At 41.4% G+C, this 20,407-nt stretch overlaps 1 protein-coding gene across 2 annotated transcripts in view; it reads left to right on the plus strand.

The window, feature by feature from the left end:
- The window catches only part of ASIC1 (acid sensing ion channel subunit 1), a 176,493-nt gene that overhangs the window by 132,159 nt on the left and 23,927 nt on the right, over positions 1-20,407 (plus strand). For both annotated transcript variants that reach the window (XM_088138169.1, XM_007432606.3), the window contains one exon: positions 19,118-19,268. In XM_088138169.1, coding sequence (XP_087994295.1) covers positions 19,118-19,268 — 151 coding nt within the window. The remainder of the gene's footprint in view (positions 1-19,117; positions 19,269-20,407) is intronic.

A 20,407-nucleotide genomic window follows, 5' to 3' on the forward strand; every position in this document is an offset into this window, starting at 1 on the left:
ACAGTACTTGGCTACAATGCAATCAATGACCAAATAATATCAATTAGACTTTGCGGATAACCCTTTAATATGATGATCATCCAAATTTATGCTCCAGCCACTGATGCAGAAGAAGAGGAGATTGATAAGTTTTATGATCAAGTTCAATTTGAAATAGACAGAACATGCAAGCAAAATATGCTGCTTTTGATTGGAGATTGGAATGCAAAAATTGGAAATATTAAGGAGGAAAATGTATGGCTTAGGAAACTAAAATGAAGCAGGAGAGCGACTTACTAATTTCTGTCACTCCAATGATTTTTTCATAACTAACACTGTCTTCATACAACCAAAACAATGCTTGTATACATGGACATCACCAGATGGGGTGCATAGAAATCAAATTGACTACATTATTGCTAAAAGAAAGTGAAGGAACTCAATTATAGCATCAGACATGGCCAGGTGCTGACTATGGAACAGATCACAAACTGCTCATGTGCAAGTTCTAAATTAAGCTAAGGAAAGAAGAAGAAAGCCAACCAGTTGCCACAATATGACCTTGAGCATATACCCACCTTTTTCAAGGAGAGCATCAGGAATCACTTTGAAATCCTGGATCTCATTGATAGAGAACCAGAGGAATTGGGAATAAACCTAGTTATTAAGGTTGAGTGTGAAAACAGGCTGCCAAAGATGAAGAAACAGAAGAAAGCAAACTGGATGTTAGAACAAACTGTGGAAATTGCCAAGAAGAGAAGGCAAACCCAAGAAAGATAAAAATCTCAGAAAGGAACTTAACAAATCATTTCAGAGAAGAGATGAGCAGCAGTATTACAACAGTATTACAACAGCATTTGTAAAGACTCTGAAGATGGAAACAGATATGAAAAAAACAAGTCTTCCTCAAGATATCTGAACTCAGAAGGAGGTTCCAACATTGAGCTGGTGTGCTAAAGGATGCCAAGGAACAAATAGTAGCTGACTCAAAGAAGATCAAAGAAAGATGCAAGGAGTATACTTTACTAAAATACTGTACAGTAGAGATGTCAACATCCAAGAAGATATTAGAAGATATTCCCTATTTACAAGAATTTATAGTACTAAAACATGAAGTCCTTACCAAGTCAGAAGGCTACAGGAATTGATGGACTATCTACAGAAGTATGGCAAGCAACAGAAGAAGAATTAGTAAAGGTTCTAATCAAGCTATGCCAGCAAATCTGGAAAACGCACAGTGGCCAACAGATTGGAAGAGATCAATCTGCATTCCAATACCAAAAAAAAAAGGAGACTTAACAGAGTGTGCAAACTATTGTACAATTTCTTTAATATCACATGCTAGCAAAATAATGCTTAGGATCATCCAACACAGATTAGAGCTCTACATGGAAAAGGATATGCCAGATGTTCAAACTGGCTTTAGAAAACACCAAGGAACAGGATACATTATTGCTGATATACACTAGATAATTGAGAAACCAAAGAATACCAAAAAGAAGTCTCTGTGTGCTTTATTGATTATAGAAAGATCTTTGATTGTATGGATCGTGTCAAGTTGTGGAATGTGCTTAGAAAAGTGGGAATCCCAGAACATCTCGTTGTCCTCATGCAAAATCTATGCACAAGTCAGGAAGCCACAGTATGAACAGAACATGGCAAAACAGGCTGGCTCCAGGTTGACAAAGGAGTGCAACAAAGCTGTATCCTCTCCCCTTATTTATTTAGCCTATATGCTGAATACATATTAAGGAAAGTTGGATGGGAAGAAAATGAGCATGGTTTTAAAACTGGAAGAAGTAATATCAATAACCTGTGCTATGCTGATGATACTACACTGATAGCCAAAAATGCAAAGGATCTGCAAGCTACTGTATAGTAATAAAAGTCAAGGAGCACAGTGAAAAAAATGGGACTAAAATTAAATATAAAGAAGCCCAATCTAATCACAACAGGAACATGAGAGGGGTGTAAGGATCAGTTCTGATTTGAATAATCAGTTTAATTCACAAAATTGGTCTGATAATTACACAGTGAAAGTCAGGAGCTGCACATTTACTGTACACCTTGGCTACATCATGATGAAAATAAGCGTAAGACATACAAACACACACACACACACACACACACACACCCAAGACACTGCCTATGCCTGCCAAGAGAGGTCCAAACCTGGAATCAAAACTAAAAAAGGGACTTTTTCAAACAAGACATAGTTAGACTATGGACCTGTGGAAGAATAATTCAGAAGAGGTGGTTTGGAACATGAATAGTCCTATCAAACTCTGGAATTTAATAGGAATGTAACTGTGGAACTGTGACATAATAGACTGAGATGGCAGCTAGATGGATTTAAGGGAATTAGATACCCATAAAGGATAAATTGTCAACCACTAAGGTTTTATTAAACCATCATGTTCAAAGATAGCTTTGGGAAATAGCTGCAATCAAACAAAAGCCTTGCTCAATCAGATGACTTAATCTAACATCCTGACTCCTACAGTGACCAACAAAATGTTCCTGAGATGTTTTAAATGTAAAATATAGAACATCTCAGGAATATTTAGTCACTGTAGAAGTCAGGATGTTAGATTAAGTCATCTGATCGAGCAAGAATTTTGCTGTTTGCGTAATGCCAGAGGCAGCTGCTATCCACATATTCACGCAGATGTATGCACAAACACAGGCCAGTTTTATTCAACTGGTATTCTTGTTGATTACTGAGACTGTAATTCTCAGGATTACCAGACTGAACATGATTCATAAGCGTTGTTAGTATATTTTCAGTCCAAAATGTAAAATGTCATCTTGCCAAATTAAGTACTCTTACACCTTGTTTTCTCTAAAATAGCAGCATCCAGAATGGGAAAAATCAAATTAAATTCTTTAGAGGTCTATTTAGTTAATTAGGATCATTTGCTTGTTTGATTTCCCCAATTTATTTCAATTCTTATTATATAAGTAACAAAAATAATAAATGTCTTCATTCAGTTTTTCATACACTGATCCTGCCACCTGAATTAAGCCTTGGGTGTCAGATATGTCCCTGAAAGGATTTTCCCAAGTAAAAATAAAATTTTATGTAAAAGATCACTTATTGCCCCCACTACATTCTTGTACCCTGCAGTCCATTTTCTTTTTTCATCCAGAATTTGCAGAATAAATAATATGAACTGTCTGATCAGTAGGTGGCAGCAACATCTAACAAACCCAGCACTACAGTAGTAGAAAAATGGTAAGGAAGGGTGCATGTTTGTGGGTGAATAGTAAATAGAAATCCCGATTGAGTGGTAGGGTGGCCCTGTGACCTGCTTTAGACAGAATAAGGTTCTGCATCTTCAGCCATTTTTCAAAGAAGAGCTTGCAGATTTCCACAAGCACTCTCAACTGTTCATTATAGCACCCACTTTTTTTTCAAGCCTCCACATGAACCTGAGCAAATGCATGGTCAACTTACTAAAGCAGCCGTGTTGTTACTGTGACTGTTAAAGCAGCCCCCTTTTTTTCAGACTCATGCAGATGCCTGAAAAAAAAAAAGCCATGATTACTTTTAGAAGAGAGATGTTGTGCCAAGCACTTTTTCCTAATCACTTGTTAAGCATACAGAGCCATAATACAGAGCAATGACCTCTTTGCAGAGCTATCACAGGACAGTGTTCTATTTGGAGATGCTCTTTAAAGGGCTGCTCAGTCCAGGTTTAGCAGGAAAAAATCAAAAGAAGAGAGAGCAGGGAGGATATTTGAGGCTGTTGATCTGCAGAAAGTGCCTGGACCATAGCGTAATCAGCCACACATCTCACCCGGCTTCTCTGTGTGAAGTATCTTCTATTTTTATTTACATTAATGTAATCATTTCTGAATGTACCCCATTACACGTAAATCAGTGCATGCATGTTTTGGGTAAACCTTTCTTTGCTAGTATGTAAGTGGGTAACCTGTTTGGAGTCCCTACATTTTTGGTGGCCTTGGGCCAGTCCCTCTGTCTCTGCCCTAGGAAGCAGGCAATGGCAAACCACTTCTGAAATCTGCCAAGAAAACTGCAGGGGCTTGTCCAGGCAGTCACCAGGAGTCAAGACTGACTCGAAAGCACCCAAACTCCACCCCCTTTCCTGGACATCTGGCATTTTAACAGCTGGTCCGGACTACTCAAAGAAAATGCAAGCCAGAGTCTTTCCACAGTGAGAGTGACCAGTCATCAAAGTACTAGTTTACTGTACTAGAAGTCAAGCTGGTAAGGCTGCTTCGTATCACTTTCTCTGTCCTGCCTTTGAGGATTGCGTTGCCAAACTTCAGCTTTTCTTTGTCTTGTTCTGAGCAGGTGGGCACATTGACGAGTAAAGCAATCACTTCGGTTGCAATCACTCTCTGTGTTTATTTTCTAAAAACATCACTGGGGTTTAGTGAAGATGTAGGATATTTGTGGAAATAAAATTACTCTGGCAGCAAGCATTTCATTTTGTAGCATGTTCCTTCTTTTTAAATGTTGTTTATAATTAAAATGATCTTTTAATATTTAAAAAGTAGAATGGAGAGTGGGTCTGGTGGGGTCCCAGGAAAATTCCCACTGGCATCACATGGAGAATCCCAGACATTGGGCTATATATGAACCCAGTCTGTTAAAGTTTAGTCATGGTTCATAAATCATGGTAAAACAAACCTGGTTTATTACAGTACCCACTCATAAAACCAGTAAAAGTGAATTGTACTGAATTTATAACAAGTCAGCTTCAGCTGCTTCTAAACACACTTCTGAGGTTAGCTGCTGGTAAGAATTGCCTCTCCCAGTGATCATAAAACTCAGGCATTTGTGGGTTGGGTTTTTTTCCCCCCCAGATGTCCAAATGGAGGTTATGTAGATTTCATAGACTATAGTGAGCATTTTGAATTGGGCCTGGAAATGGTAATTTGTTAATTTTTGAAGCTGTTACCTGAGCTAAGCCATAAGACATGCTTAGCAACCATAATGGTTTAGCTTGTACATCATGCTAAGTCCAAATCCAACAAACCACATGATGGCTTTATATATTATAGGTATTTCAGGTCAGTGAAAAACATAACACTGGGCAGGGGTGTGCTGGAGGGGGCTTGCAAGTGTGCCTTGTTAAATTGGGGAGTATTATTGTGAAAAACTTAGTTTGACACAACTGAACTTGGCTACTATGGAGGGTGACAAGATGATACAGAGCAGAGTGCCAGGGAAGGATCTGCTCAGAGAAGCCTGGTCATGTTCACTAAGGTGGCCCTCATAAGAACCGCAGCTTGACCCCATGGAAGAGATGCTGAGAGTGGCTAGTGGTGGGGAGAGCATGCAGGGAAGACCGGAGGGAGAGTGACCTCACCACACTGTGCAGCATTAATCACTCTCTTCTCTCACAACAAACATGATTCTAGTCACCCAACAGGAAATATGTCCTTCCCTGCTTTTGAGATTACCAAGTAAAGAATTTTCATGCCTTCTTCCACTTCCATCTGTGCTTAGACAGCCCATTGCTAATCATTTGACATGACACCCTTGATGCCAAGGGAAGAAAAAGCCGCATCTACCAAAGTTTGAGAATTTCAAAAACTGTTGGATCTTGAGCCTGTGGACTTCTTCATCTATCATCGTAGTTTTGCCTTCCCGATTGGCAGTAGCATCCCAGGGATTCAGGCAGAGAAGTGTCTTGTCTCTTCCCTGCTCCGATCCCTTCCCTTTCTAAGTGAATATGCCAAGCACTGGGCTTGAGGCCTTCCTCATCCAAAACATGAACTCTCTGTTGTTGTTCAGTCGTTAAGTCGTGTCTGACTCTTCATGACCCCATGAACCATATTGCGCCAGGCCTTCCTGTCTTTCACTGCCTCCCTGAGTTTGCTCAGTTTCATGCTCAAAAACATGAACTCTACTGGTGCTTCAATTACAGAGGATGAGAGTACAGTAGAGGAAGCCAAAGGCACCCATTCCTAACAATGCCAAAATAATGAAAAATTCATTGTGTTGTCACTAGGCAAACTCTATACTTTCATACTTGCATTATGATGTTGCACACAAGTATGTAAGAAGCAGAGTTTGCATTGTGACGTAAGTTTCATGACTGTGCCCCCTGCTCCCCCAGACACCTATAAAGGGAGCCCAACCTTAGTGTCTGTGCTTGCCCCTTGGACCATATTTTTTAAAAACGCTGTCAAACATGATTTGACTGAACTTACCCCAAGGTAGTCAGAGGACAAAGCTCGTACATTTCATTAAAGTTCTACCTGCCCCCCTCCCCATAATTTTGCACTGTGATCGGCCATGTCTCACAAAGAGCTCTTCCCTTTCTTAAATATTTCCCCCCCATATTAACACATACAGACTAGACTGGGAAGTTGAAAAAATGCAGTGGCAAACTGTAACATGACCAAGAAAAGTGCCTGCGTGCCTTCACTGGGAGCCAAGCTTGATTCAAGGGTATGTTGACCTTTAACATTGTTTCATTTTGTCGAGCTCAGCACTGTTATGTTGTGTCCTTGACAAGTTGCTAAGTCTGCAAAATCAGCAGACAATGCTTGTTCTGGCAGGAAGTAAGCCACCATCATCTGCTCCTGGCTGCAGATCAGACCAGTATTAAAAGGGGTGGTGGGCTGCCAACCTAAATATTAGAATTTAGGAAGTTTTGGCTAGGTCAGACATGTTGTTTTTCTGCATAGCATCTGGCTAGGAGACCCTTTTACTTACTCTACCAAGAACCCTGGGACAGCTATGGACTTTCAGCTGGTTCTTACAATGCTGAACAGTGGCTCAATCCAGGATGACCACAACTCAGTGTGCAAATTGTGCACCGCATGGGGTGGCACATGAGGGAGGGAGCACCAGTTGCAAGTAAAAAGAGAGAAAGAAAAGAAATACAGTATCAACAATTCAGGCATGCTGACTTTGCATATGCACACTTGGCCAAGACCTATACCTGTGACTCAGCAGGCCCTTGCATAGCTTTTGTTATGTAATTATATTTAATAAATTGTGAATCTTAAAAAAAAAACTTTTGAAGGTGGGAAGTAAGCGGGATTCTGCACAAGGGCACTTTGTATGCCAACAGTGGTCATGGCTCAATCAAGAGTAGTTCCGAAAAAACAAGATTGCTCCCACCACTATGACATGCCAATCATTGCCAATCAAGAAAGATTTCCGGCTTATAGAACGTTGCAGTCAGGATTGTGTGGCCTTAAATACTGTAGGATGGGAGGCAGTTAGTCTGTGTGCACATAAGTGGGTAATCTGGTGTCTTCCAGATATTTTCTGGAATAACTTTGCTACTATGATGTTTTAGATCATATTTTGTATCGCACTGTGTTAAACAGGTAACATTTGTAATGATTTATAGTAAATGTTACATATGCTTACTGAGAAATTCTCTAGAGTAAGTTTGAAAGTGGAAGAAAAGTAAAGAGGAACATAGAAGTGTTCCGGATGAAAAAGCTTGCTAGAAGGACAACTTGAAAACTCACTGCTTCTGCAAGAGATCATTTCTTACTGTAAAAACAAATGATTGCTTTTATAATATTTTTTTTTAAGTATTGGCTGCATCTTTTCCATTCACAGACCCCATCCTGGGCTTCAGACTGCATGTCCTTGAACCCCAGGAGTGCCCTAGATTTATGGTAGCAATTCTCAGAGTGAAGGCCGGATGGTATTTTTCTGTAACAAAAGCAGTAATAGAGTCCCGAGATGCCTTAAAAGTCTTAACTGATTTATTATAGTATAAGCTTTTGTAAACAGCTCTGTTTCCTCAAAGGCCTTAAGCATTATTCTCTTTTGGCGTATTTGTCCAACACACTTAACTTAATTACTGAACTGACTCATTTTCTGGGTTTGCACAATATATTGAACCACAAAGTAATCAAACAGACTGGATTCTTTACAAAATACTAAGCCATAGAAAAACTAACCAAGGTTAAACCTAAATGAGCTTAATACGCTGTGTGAATGCTGTGGCTAGGACTTAACTAATGTGTTTAAGTATGCGCAAAAGCAGCCATTTGATGTGCATGGTCATACACATTTGAAGTATATAGAAAGAGAATTGGGGGTAAGATCAAAGAGTATTGTAATGCAAAAAGTGCAAAAATAAAGCTTCGGCCTCTTCTGTGTTGTTACAGATCTGTCTGGAGGGAGGGAGCTTTTTTTCTGAGTTCAGAAACCTGTGATTATAAACCTGTGATTTCTCAGGACTGGAATATCAAGGCTTATGCTTGCTGTTCATTGTCCTCTCCCTTGAAAATACTTGGAGAAGCAAGTCATCCAGATAAGCAGAAATATGGACACCCTAAGTGTTCAGGTGTTCTATCAGACTTGCAATCTTTTGGGTAAACACTTAAGAGTGCTGAAAACCTACACCAAAGGGGAGAGCTCCAAACTGCTGCTGCTCTTGTCCATACTTGACTCTGAGGAGACTCTGGTGTGTTTGTCTGGCAGAGATGTGCATGTAAGCATCTGATAGATCTATAGAAGTTATCTGGATGCCTGGTATGATGGGCCTCACGGTCTCCATCCTGAATGATGAATGATGAATTCTGATGAACTTGTTTAAAGGCCTGAAGGTTCTGTGTAGGGTTCTAAGACCCATTCTCCTTTGGTACCATGAAAAAAATAGACCATGGGCCATATTTTCTTTCCTGAGTTGGCTCCTTTCTGTCATTACTAATTTCCTCTACATGGTCTATTGTTTCCTTCATCCTTTGTTGTTTCTCCCTGCTCCTTAAGATGGGAAATGGTAAGAATTTGTCCCCTGGTCTTGCTTTGAATTTCAATGCATAGCTCATTCAGACTGTCTCCAGCACCCATCTGTCTTTACCAATAAGCTCTCAGATGTGCAAAAAAAAAAACCCAAACAAACCCTGCAAGCATCCATTTTCCTGGGAGGCAATGGCATCAATTTAAGGAGTATTTCTGTTGAAACTTTCCCCCATCTGCTCCAACTGCTAGTGTCTTTGATATATGTCCTAAGAACCCAAAGTTTAACTCCTTGCCTGCTTCTCACTCAAAAGGAACTAGAAGTTTAATTCCTGAAGATAAAGATGTTTATCTCCTGCTGCTCTCCTTCTTTTGTGCTGATGCCAGGGACTACTTCTTGTCTAGGATGGGATCAGTGGACCTCCCAAACAGCTTCTTCCTTCCACAAGTCTTGCCCACAGTGCTGGCTCTAGAGTACTGTTCCACCTCCCAGTACACAAGGCACAGTTTACATCAATCCTGATAGCTAGTAATGTTGTCTTATTCACCCACCTTAGTGAAAGCTTTATGCTCCATCAAAGTGCTGTGAGACCACCTGCCCTTGGAATGACTGATTTAGAGAGTCATGACAGAGCCATCAGCACTGGTTGCAGCTGTCCATTCCACATATTCCAGGATAGAAGATAAAACAGAGAGGGCAAGCTTTGGTTCTTTCTTGGTTCTAACTATCGCTTACTGATATTTTAGCAAAAAAATCAGATAGAGGCAATCTCAAACCCAGCGTAGATGTGGTGGGGATGATACTTGGTGCCCCCTCCCCTCGCACCTTTTAGTGCTATTGGTAGTAGCTCTCTTTGTACCAAAGTCCAGGGCTTAGATTCTTAGAACGTGCCATAGTAACTTCCAGTCCTCATTTATTAGAGAGCTCATTAAGACAAAGTATCTTTGAACAATTTGAATCTCCTTCCCAGGCTTTTTGCAGTTGCTGTTTATAAGATGAAATACTCCTCTCTTACAGCTAACCTTCCTCTCATTACTTTCCCAGCATCCCAAAAATATCTCACACCCACACTGTAGGAGTCTGAGTTGGCTCAAGGCTGTCTGCTGCAGGAGGTGGGTGGGGTGGAGGCACCCCAGTTGGAGCTACCCATCCCTTAACCTGCCCAGGCCTCCTCTTCAGCCTCGTCCCTGAGCTCCTCAGTGCAGGGCTGAACTGTGGCTGGACATCACTCTACTGCTTCTGAGGGGGAACGGATAGGGCATTCACACTCATCCCAACTGGTCTTCCTAGGCTCTGTGTAGCTGGTGCTGCTCAGCGAGTCTGCTGGGGAGAAAAAGGGGATGGACAGAAAAGGAGCTGTCAGTTTGCTGCACTTGCTTGTTCTGGGAAGAGAACCTAGATAGAGCCTCCTTGTCCAGCTGTCTTCTCCTCTGCTGCTTCCCCACCACTCCATGCTTCCACGTGGCCATATGCTGTGAACAAAGGAGCCAGTCTCTTTGTCCCTGTTCACCATCCTGACATGAGCATTTATGTCATCTCTCTTTGGTTTCTACATTTTGTCTTGCTAAACGTTTCTCTTTCTCTCTCCCTCTGTCTTCTAATCCCTCAGCCTAAAATGGAGCTGATGGGAAGCCTTCCTCTGCTGCTGAAGGTGAAGCTAAGGCAGTGGAGCAGAGATTAGATACAGCTGGAAGGCAAAACATTTGAGCCCTGCCTTCTAGTCAGAAGAGGATAAATCAACACTTTCCTGTCCAGGTGACCAAGAACAGCTTTGTCTCTGGATCAAAAGCTCCTTCTCGCTCATATTTTTAAAATTGTAAAATAGTTTTGATATACTTTACATTCAGGCTCTGATGTTGCTGAGACTCTTAAGAGTGGAGAACTTCTGTGATTTTAAGTATTTGCTGAAGGTGTAACACCAGTCAGTAGCCCCCATTGGACAAAATAGGACTTACTTCTGAATAAAGACACCTAGCCTTCCATTGGGAGAATCTTTCTGGTGTTTTCCTGATGCCCAGATGTCTAAAATCAATCTTGGGTTATGCAAGTTTATGGTCCAATCCTCTTATCATTCCCACCTCCTCCTTATCTACACATTTTAAGACAAAAGAGGTTGTAGGGGTATGTGCATGCACAGAAAGAAGGAAAGCAAAATAAAATATTTACACCCATCCAAGGCATGCTGTAGAGGCTAACTAGTGCAAGGCAACAGCATGAGGGAGAACTGAGTAGATATTGCTCATAGATGTTGGATAAAGAACATTCATTGGTGGCTTAACATATGTTTTTCAATCAACGGAACTGGCAGCATGAGGGCAGAACTTCACTTGAGTTTATTTTGCTGCCAGTCAGGCACCATTTCCTTCCAAATAACTACGTGCTGTCTCTCTTGCTCTGTACTGTCTTTCTGTCTTTCTCCTTCTCTCTCTCTCCCTTGTGGCCTTCACCACTTTAATTTCTGTGCTTTTCCCCATTATTCTGTTACGTTTTCCTCCTCTTAATCAAGCTGATTAAGATGATGCCTCTAGATCAGCTCTGTACACCCCCATTTCTCCTCTCCCTCTCTCTCTCTCTCCCCCCCCTCCCCTTTTCTTTTCCCTGCATCTCCTTTTATTGCCTGCTTTCCTCCTGCCTGGCTTGGCTCTGGCATGTTCTAGGTGGCTCTCTGGGTGACTGAGGCAGACAGTTCCCTAGACACACAGTCTCCTTGTAACCAGGAGAGGCTGCTGATTCTTGAAGCTGCTGCCCAAGGAAACTTCAGCCAACTCTCACAGCATCCCCACCTCTTTGCAGTACCAGCCAAAGCCACTGAGATGCAAGCTGAGACAGAGATGAGGAAGCAGCAGAATCTGACCTCAGATGATGAGGAGAATACAGCTTGTTAAACGGATACATCCTCCAACCCAGGCTGGCTTCTCCAACTCTCCAATTGCTAGCATGGAAAGCAGCAGGAGTGGCTGTGTTGTAGACCCATCTCGCTTTTCCCTGGAGCAAACCAAGTTCCACGGAGTCTGCCAGGTCTTCTCAGTGCACCTATCCTGCCCGCACCGTGCCTTTTGGCTGATGGCTATCCTGACTTCCATGGCCTTGCTGTTGACCTGGTCATTCAACCACATCTGCTATTTGCTTTCCCGGCCTGTTCACACCCCTGCATATCCTCTATTCCCCCCACCTAACCTTCCCTGCTGTCACCCTCTGCAACAACCACCCAGTGCTGCTGCATTGTATGAGTCAAGCGGATCTCCATCTTGATGGCTACTGGCTTGGTCTCCTCAACAAAAACTTGCAACCAGTGCCTGCTGTGCAGACCCTTCTGTGGAACCCTGTGGCTCTGGTTGGGGAACCTGCTGGACTTCTCCCATTATCTGCCCCCCTTGCCATCACAGGAGCAATCCACACAGTGTTTGCTGGACAGGTTGGGCCACCAGCTTGAGGAAATGCTGCTCTCCTGCCACTTTCAGGGTGAGCGCTGTGGCCCCCACAACTTCACCACTGTAAGTCAGGATGGGGAAAGGGGACTCTTGGTGAGGACAGTAGAGAATTGTTGGGTCCTGCAATTGTGAAGTTACTATTTCAGCAGACTGCTTAAGTGTTGGTATAAGGCAATCATTGGTCTCCAGGGGTCATTTTTAATTTTGGGGAAGAGGTAAGGGCTGTAGTGGCAATGATGCAGGTATGTGGGGTCATGCATGTAATGGATGGAGTCAGATTTTAGGGAAAGTCTGAGCAGATGGCAGCCTCCCACTGACCTTATCTAGACTAATAATTAAGCAGGTTCAGGCCAATAGTTTGGAATGCCAACTATCAGGGAATAACAAGGCTGTAGGCTAGGCTGGGAAGTCACAACCAGATCCTGGAAATAGGCAGATGGCCAACCACTTGCATTCTGTTGCCAAAAAAATTGCATAGTTGTATCCATGTGGTCACCAGAAATCAAGCTCAACTCAAAGGCAAAAAGTTTGGGAATTAAAAAAAAACACCTATGTTAAATTTATTTCTAGGGTTTCCAGTTGTGTGTTTTCTGCCTCAAAATGACAGAAAATAATGCCTTTAATTCTCAGTAATGGTGTTCTGAGTGGGACTTACAAAAGCAGCAGCTTGGGACTGTATGCAGTCCTGGGTCTACAATTGGGTGACCTTAGATGTAAAAGAAAAAGAATTTAGCCTGTTCGCTTGAGGATACAGCAAGAAAGAGAAGTGGTATCAGAAACTTAGGGATATAATAATAATTTTGCTTCTTTTTTGAGCCATGGTTCTTTCTCATTTTGATTAATCCAGTGGGAAGGAAAGGGTCAGAGCTGTAAGCGTTTTAAGTCCTTTTTGTGTCTGCTGTTTCATTCTGCTATCATAGAAGTTGGAATGTGGTATATATAGAACTGGAAAGATTTTTTGAACTCTTTGTGGGAAACAGAAAAAAATGAAATTATGTTGTATGGATTTGATTAGAAATAATATGGCTTAATAGAAATAATGGAAGTTATGTTATTAATTTAGAGCAAGAGTTTAATGTAAATTGTTACTTATATCTGTTGCAAAGAGGGTGGGAAGTTAATCCTTTTTTTTTCTTTTGTCTTTTCTTTTTTTCCTGCATCCTTGATCTTTACTATTCTCTTTTTTCCCAATTTCTTTTTTCTCCTTCTTCTTCTTTTTCTTAATATTAGCTCTTATTAGTTTTTACTGGTCTTTTTAAAAAAAATTAATAAAGTTATTTTAAAAAAGGAATGTGGTATAGAAATTGGTACCTTAGGAATTTCAACAAATGTGTATTTCATTCAGATGTGAACAAAAGTCTTGAGAACTTGCAGCCAGTGGCTGGTAAATTATGGCTCAACATGCCTTTCAAGCAACAGACATCTGGAGCTTATATATAATATCTTGGGCCTCTGCCACCTTAGCTATACACTGGCTAGCTGCCTTTGCTATTCTTCTATCACACTTCAGTGTCGTTACTTTCTCTACTTCTAAGCAAGAACTAGAATCCCAATTCCTTTCTAATCCTGAAATTTGGAAGCAGAATGCAATAGGCAAAATGAATAGAAATCTACAAAGTTATTTATGTTTCAGAATGTATTTTGCTTGCATCCTTCAAGAACATTCAACCTTCGACTGAAGAGGTGGATGACAATTTAATGGAGCAACAGAGAGAAAGGGATTGTAGTATACTGATAAGATTGAATGGTGAACTTATAGTAGGCTTCCTGATGTAGACTTCATACACATTGTAGAAACCTGGAATATTACTGTTCTAAATTGTACATGGATCCTAGACAAATATAGCAGTTTCCTGCTGCAGATGTTCACTCTCCAAATTCTGGAGGGCTATGGGGGAGATTGATTGACAAAACAGACAAAGATTATAATTACATAGAAGACTGGAAGACTTGAATAGAGCTACAGCTAAAACAAACCATAGCTCCCCAAGCCCCAAGGTCACAGGCAATTCTGGCTTGTTCTAAAGCAAAGCTAGATGACCACAAGGGAAGGAGAACCTGGTGAGACCTGTCACTGCTTCATACACCAGTCCCTTTAGCAGGCCTGAATCTCTGATTGTGGTACAACAGCCACAGAATAGAGAGATGCCCAACATTCCCCATCTAAACAGAGTTTCATAATTTGCCAATGAAAAATTAGTCATTTGAAATTGTGATGCATTAAATATTGTATCTGAGTATTTTTGCTGTCTGGTTTAAAAATGTATTTCACTGTATTTATTTAGACTGTGTTTTTGTATTTAGGCCATGAGTGAACTATGGCCTAAATATATCATACTGTTTCCCATTCCTGTTCTTTTCTTTCAGCATAGGAAATGTCATTAGCTTCTCCTGTCCTGTCTCTCACTAAAAACTTTTCATCCTCTTTGTGGTCTTTACAGGCTGCCTTGAATCATCTTGTCTATGCTTTCTAACAGAGTTATTTTAACTTGCCCTTGCTGTAGTTCATGCAAATCTCAGGCAGGAAAACAAATATGCTATGCCCTCTGCATAGTTTCTTAGAACATCTTCATAGTGTTTGTCTATCATGTTTAGTCTCCAGATGCCACTGCCATGTTACTTAATTCCTTTCTCACCCTTCTTCTTCCACATCATCCTGTTTCTTCTCCCCAGGAAACAGAGAATGATTCCTATGGAGTTCACCTCCTCTGGTCACCCCAAGCTGTTGGCTCTGGCCCTACTCTCAGACTTTTGTAGCAGGAAGCTGTTGGCTGTCCGACAGAGAGAGAGAGAGAGGAACTCCCCCAAATGAGTAAAGCAAATCTTGGACTCCATCAAGAGACCAAATCGGGTGAAGCAGCAGCTTCAGTGAATAAAGAAAATGAAAATAAAGCCTCAAAACAGAAAGGAAAACATAACCCTAACCACTGCAGTGATCTGAGCAGGTGACCAAACAACCTAAGCAAACAAAATGACAGTGAGAAGGCTGAACAAGAGAAAGGTGAGAAAAAAAGCTTTAAACAAACCACAGCTCTGCTCAGTCCTCACCGATCTTGGCCCTTACAGTCCCCCCGCTCCGCCCCCAGCATTTCTCCTTTGCTCTGTCCCAGGACATAGAGACCCTTCCTGCACAAGGAGCTTCTGCTATCACACTACCTACCTACTCCCAAGCCACAATCTTGTACAGCAACAGGCAAAGGGCAAGCCAGAGTTCTTCCCCAAGTTAAAATATAAAACAATATGGAGGCAAACCCCTCCCCCCAAGTAGCATATGGAACTGTAACTTCTTTTCACAGCCTTCCATTTTTCAGCAAATATAATAGCTGAAGGAAAAGCAACAACCCCTTTTGAAATAAACTGCCTTTTCATTATAATTGAGGCTGCAGTCCTAAATGCCCTTACTAGAGAGCAATGCCGATTGAGCATGACGTGACATATATATTCAGAGCCAAAGCAAACGTCTCTTTGAGATGCTGTCTGCCTGGGAAATCTCATTTTTCATAACGTTAACTTTTACAGAAGTTATACTTGACCCTCGTTAAGAAAGAAAACCTTTATCTATACTGGTTATCCTAAAAACATAATGAAAAAATAATAGCAAAATACTTTTCAAAAATGCAGCAATCACTAGCTAGCAGTTAATTCAATGATTATTAATAATTAAATGATTAATTTAAATATTTGCTATCATTCATAAATAATTCATAACTGCACCATAATTTACAATTCCAATGTACAATGCATGTTTTCCTAAATAGCTGAAAATACACCGTGGCTTTTTATTATTTACTGCTCTGCATGATATATGCTAATTTGGGATTAACAAATCAAGAAGCTCCAATGTATACTTGGTATGCAAATGTAATATATATTTTATCAATGCCAGCTGACCTGTGCAGGGCACAGGGTCTCTGAGGGGATGAAAAGATACTAGATTTTATTTGCTGGAAATCCAGGGGTTAGCATTTGTGTGGAGAAAGATCCTACTACCAAAATTGCAGCTTTCTAAATGGGCATTAATAAGAGGACAGAGTGAGTATAAATCACCTGAGTCTTTATGTCATTTTCAGGAATCTTAGTAACTATCAATACTTGCTTTCTATCCTCAGCCCAAGAACAAGGAAGTGGGGTTTAATGGTTAATGCCAAGGATAAGGAAAGTAGGAGTGCTGGAATTGTTGGATTCTAAAATCAAACACAACCTGACACATGCACACACATGCATGCACACACAAAATAGTGCAACTCACTATTTCCTAAGACCTCAGTATATTTAAAGCATTAGCCAACTCTGCAGGGAGGTAACCTGAAAAGTACAAAAAAGAGGATTTAGTTAGTTGAATTAATTCTCTTTGTCTGTCATGCCGCACAGCCAGCAAACTGTACCTTAAAGTCAGATATTGCATAAAATCAAATGCCCACATCATGGTCTGCTTAATAGTAATAATATAAATAAATGTCCCTTCATTTTTAGAAAACTCTGTTGTCCTCCCCTGAGTTCGCAATGCATTTATCTATCCAAAGTTAACTGTGTTCATTATAGGAAGAACTGTTGTACAACTTAACTTTTTATCATTCAGACTTACTGATATTAAAGTATAGGCAATAACTCCATCATGATATAGCACTGGCTATAGAAAGCATGAAGATGAACGTTTGATGTACAGAATTGTACATCAGGAATTCTCACTGCAAATCTCATTGTGAATCTCCTTAAATCGAGCAAATAAAATTTGTGACTTTGTAAATGGAGCAGGCAAAACAAAGATCAGTTGGCTGATAGTGGACATTTATAGGCATAAGCAAAAGGGGAGTTTAGGGCCTGCACAACGTCTGGTCGACTATAAACGCACCATTCCACAAATGGTTACTTGAATCATAGTTGGATCATCAGCAAGAGCTCAGAGGAATAAACCCAACCACCATAATGGAAGAACAAGAACTTGTAGTTACCAAGATCTTACCAATCTGAGGGCAGTGATTGCACATACCAACTGTGAGAACATGAAAGGCAGCCCCAAACTGGAAGACACCTGGAGGCATTCCATCTTCTTTAGATGACATACTTCATACCTACGAGGGAGTGTAGAACTGGACAGAAGGAAAAAGTAAATGATGACAGACATATACAGATAAATAGACAGACTGTGCATGTACAGGAGGGGGTGAGTGGTGAGGAAAGAGACCTTGCATAGTTCCTTAGTCACTTTATGCAGGATGGTCTGTCCCAGTCTGTGTCTTAATTTTATTCATTTAAGAATTTGGCTCAAATATGCCAACAGTGCAGAGACAGAAGTACTTGGATGTGTCTAAAAACATTTTGAGCATTCCTTGGGTAGCAGTTGCCAAATGTTATTCCTTAGGCTATTTGTTATATGAATTGCCTGGCAGGGACCATTATTTGGGCACCTGTAAAAGATGAATTACTGTTCAGATGGAATTATGAAGGCCAGGCTCAGGGAGATAAGCATTTTCTTAGCTCACCGCAGGAGCATGGGAACCACAAGAGGATGAGACTGGCACCTCCCTGAGGAATTCACACTGTTGTGGCTGGCTGACTTGGGACCTGGGGTTTCAGTCTGGGAAGATTCTTGCTAGAGGTTGTAGCTAATAAACATAGCTGAATTGATTTTGCATTGTCTCTTGGAGTTCCTTGGGCTAGGCCTGACAATTACCCAGCAACAGATGAGTGTAAATGCCAGCATGGCAGAGGCTGTCCTTTAGTGGAGGGGACAACTAGTGAATACGCCCATCGGAGCTTGTACGTGCTCACTTTCACTGTGCTTTATTGTTGTTGTTCTTGTTGTGGTTCATACTGAAGAATCTACCACCACCACTGGGGCTACATTTCCTTAGGAGAATTCATGATCAGATAGTTGGCCTCCAGAGTTTTAAAACAAATCAGTGCCGTCTGCTCCTTCTATACATGCCACTTTTTCTCTTCCAATCCAGCACATTCCCTACGCCTAACAAGCAAATGGATATCAGTTTTCAGCAACCTGTGGCTTTGATTCTCAAATGTTTCCCACTGGCCATTATTCATAGTGGAGCTGACTGGCTACAAGGGATGAAGAACTGGGAGAGGGAGGAGGGAGAATCCCCAGGGTGCCAATGTGCTCCCAGGCATCTCCTCCTTTGCTCCCTGCTTCAGCTGATTCGACATTTTAAAAAAATTATAGTTTTTTAAATGGGAAGCTGGCAACGGCATACTGCGAAGGAAAGAAGTGGGCCCCAACATTATCTTTATTTCCAGGCATGCCTACAGTGACCATATTTTCTTGGAAAAAATTACAGGACAAACCTGAAAAAGGGGCAAATCTGAAAGAGGTTTGTAAGGATAAAAAAATTAATTGTTTATGTCTCCAACTTTGCTTTACAAAGGAAAATTCAAGACCAGAACCAAGAAAAACTTTACAAAAATGTATATTCTAATATAAATATCTAAAATCAAACAGTATATATAAATTTATTTCAAAAAGGCAATTCAATTTCCATATTTTTCACATGAATGTGAAAGACTGGTACCATCTGAACAGTAAAAGTTAAATGACCAAAATAAAGGACAAAAGTGAATTTTTGAAAAATAAATAAATCTAAAGGACAGTTTTCTGAAATAAAGGACTGTCCTTTATAATAAAGAACATATGGTCACCATAGGCATGTCCGAAATGGGCCTCAGAAGCTTTCTAATGTTTCCTGAAGAAATAGGGGTTGAAAGGAGTGGCTGATAACATTCTGGTAAACTGCTGCTTTGTGGCAACTACTTTGGGACTGGGCAAGCCTCTCCCCCAGCAGCCATTTTGCAAGAGTGCCACAACGCATTCCCAAATTCCAGACATGTCCACCAGGCCCAAAGAGGGGAGACCCTTTATTACACTCGCTGAGAGGCACGATGTGACAGTGCTGTGGTTGTGCCCTGCTCTTCTGGCTTGCTCTCGGCTGTCATGGCTAGGAGGGCTGTCTGGCCTCAGAGGAAGCGTCAGGCTCCTACCCTAACCCTGCCTTTTCTCCTCCGCAGGTTTTCACACGCTATGGAAAGTGCTACACCTTCAATTCTGGCCAGTCTGACAGGCCACCCCTACTCACCATGAAGGGGGGGACCGGCAATGGCTTGGAGATCATGCTGGACATTCAACAGGATGAATACCTTCCAGTCTGGGGAGAGACAGGTAAAAGCTCTTCCTGCTTTCCTATCCCTGCATCAGTTTCTCCATGGCAGAATCCCTTGTGCGTGGCTCTGCACTGCTCAGGCCTAGTCAGCCTCAATCTGCTGAACCCCCCTCCCATCTTCCAGGTCTCCCTCCGTTCCTTCATTTTCTAGACCTGCGCAACTCCCTGGCACCCACACCTTACTCAGCCTCCCCCTCTTCAGTCCTGGCCTACTCACCATAGCAACCAGCTTAGCAATGCCAAGCAGGGAGCTGCCTCTTATCTAGAAATAGCATATTGTTCTGTTCAGGGACAAATATGTTGTCCAAACTGAAGGCGGGGATGAAGCCTGAGTCCCTAATCAAAGGTCATCAAGAGGCCATGTGGAAAGGGTGTTTGCATTCCTAGCTGGCTTTCAGTTTCTGGGGTAATGTCCAGAGGTGTATGAGTTCTGCCTGGGCTTAACAAAAAAATGCTATTAGTATCCCTGGATGTGTATCTGGGTTGCAGTTAACAGGGAGGGAGACTGGTTTTTGTGAGTCTTGGGGAGTTTTGACTCTGGTCAGGTCAATCACAGCCCTAAAACTGCTGCATAATAGATCAAGGAGTGGGAGGGGAGAACAACGTGCTGCCAAGAACATCTCTCTTGGTATATACCAGCCTCCCCATTCTGCTTGAACTAAATATTTTAAAGTGTATGGCACCTTTTATTTCCCAAGTTTCAATAAAGCCAAATAAGAAGACTTGAGATGAGACTTTTAATTAACAGAGGTTTTATTGGCCAAGGAAACCTTCTGGATGGCTCAAGGAGTGTTGCCCAGAACCACACCTTGCAAAGTGAGCAACAAAGATTTTATAGGCATATTCAGAGTACATCCCCTCATATCCATACAAGGGAATTTTGGGATGACCCAGGGAAAAGTAAAGGTGGGCCTAAAGAGGTGAATCTAAGTTTAACTTTTTTTCTTCTTCTTATCTCTTCTTTGGAATTTCAAACTTCTTTCTCCGGACACCAGCCTAACACCAGCCTGGTACGGAATTAATTTATGGCTACAGGCATTTGGCTAATTGCTTCTAAAGGAAATGGGGTGGGGGAATGCTGTGCTCTCTTAGAAGGCAATCAGGCATTCAACAAAGAGATAAGGTGGGGGAAAGAAAT

This window comes from Python bivittatus, unplaced genomic scaffold (assembly GCF_059951505.1).
Source record: "Python bivittatus isolate LINGU-HERP-01145 unplaced genomic scaffold, Pbiv_v1 ctg000220_np1212, whole genome shotgun sequence".
NCBI classification, from domain to species: Eukaryota; Metazoa; Chordata; class Lepidosauria; order Squamata; family Pythonidae; genus Python; species Python bivittatus.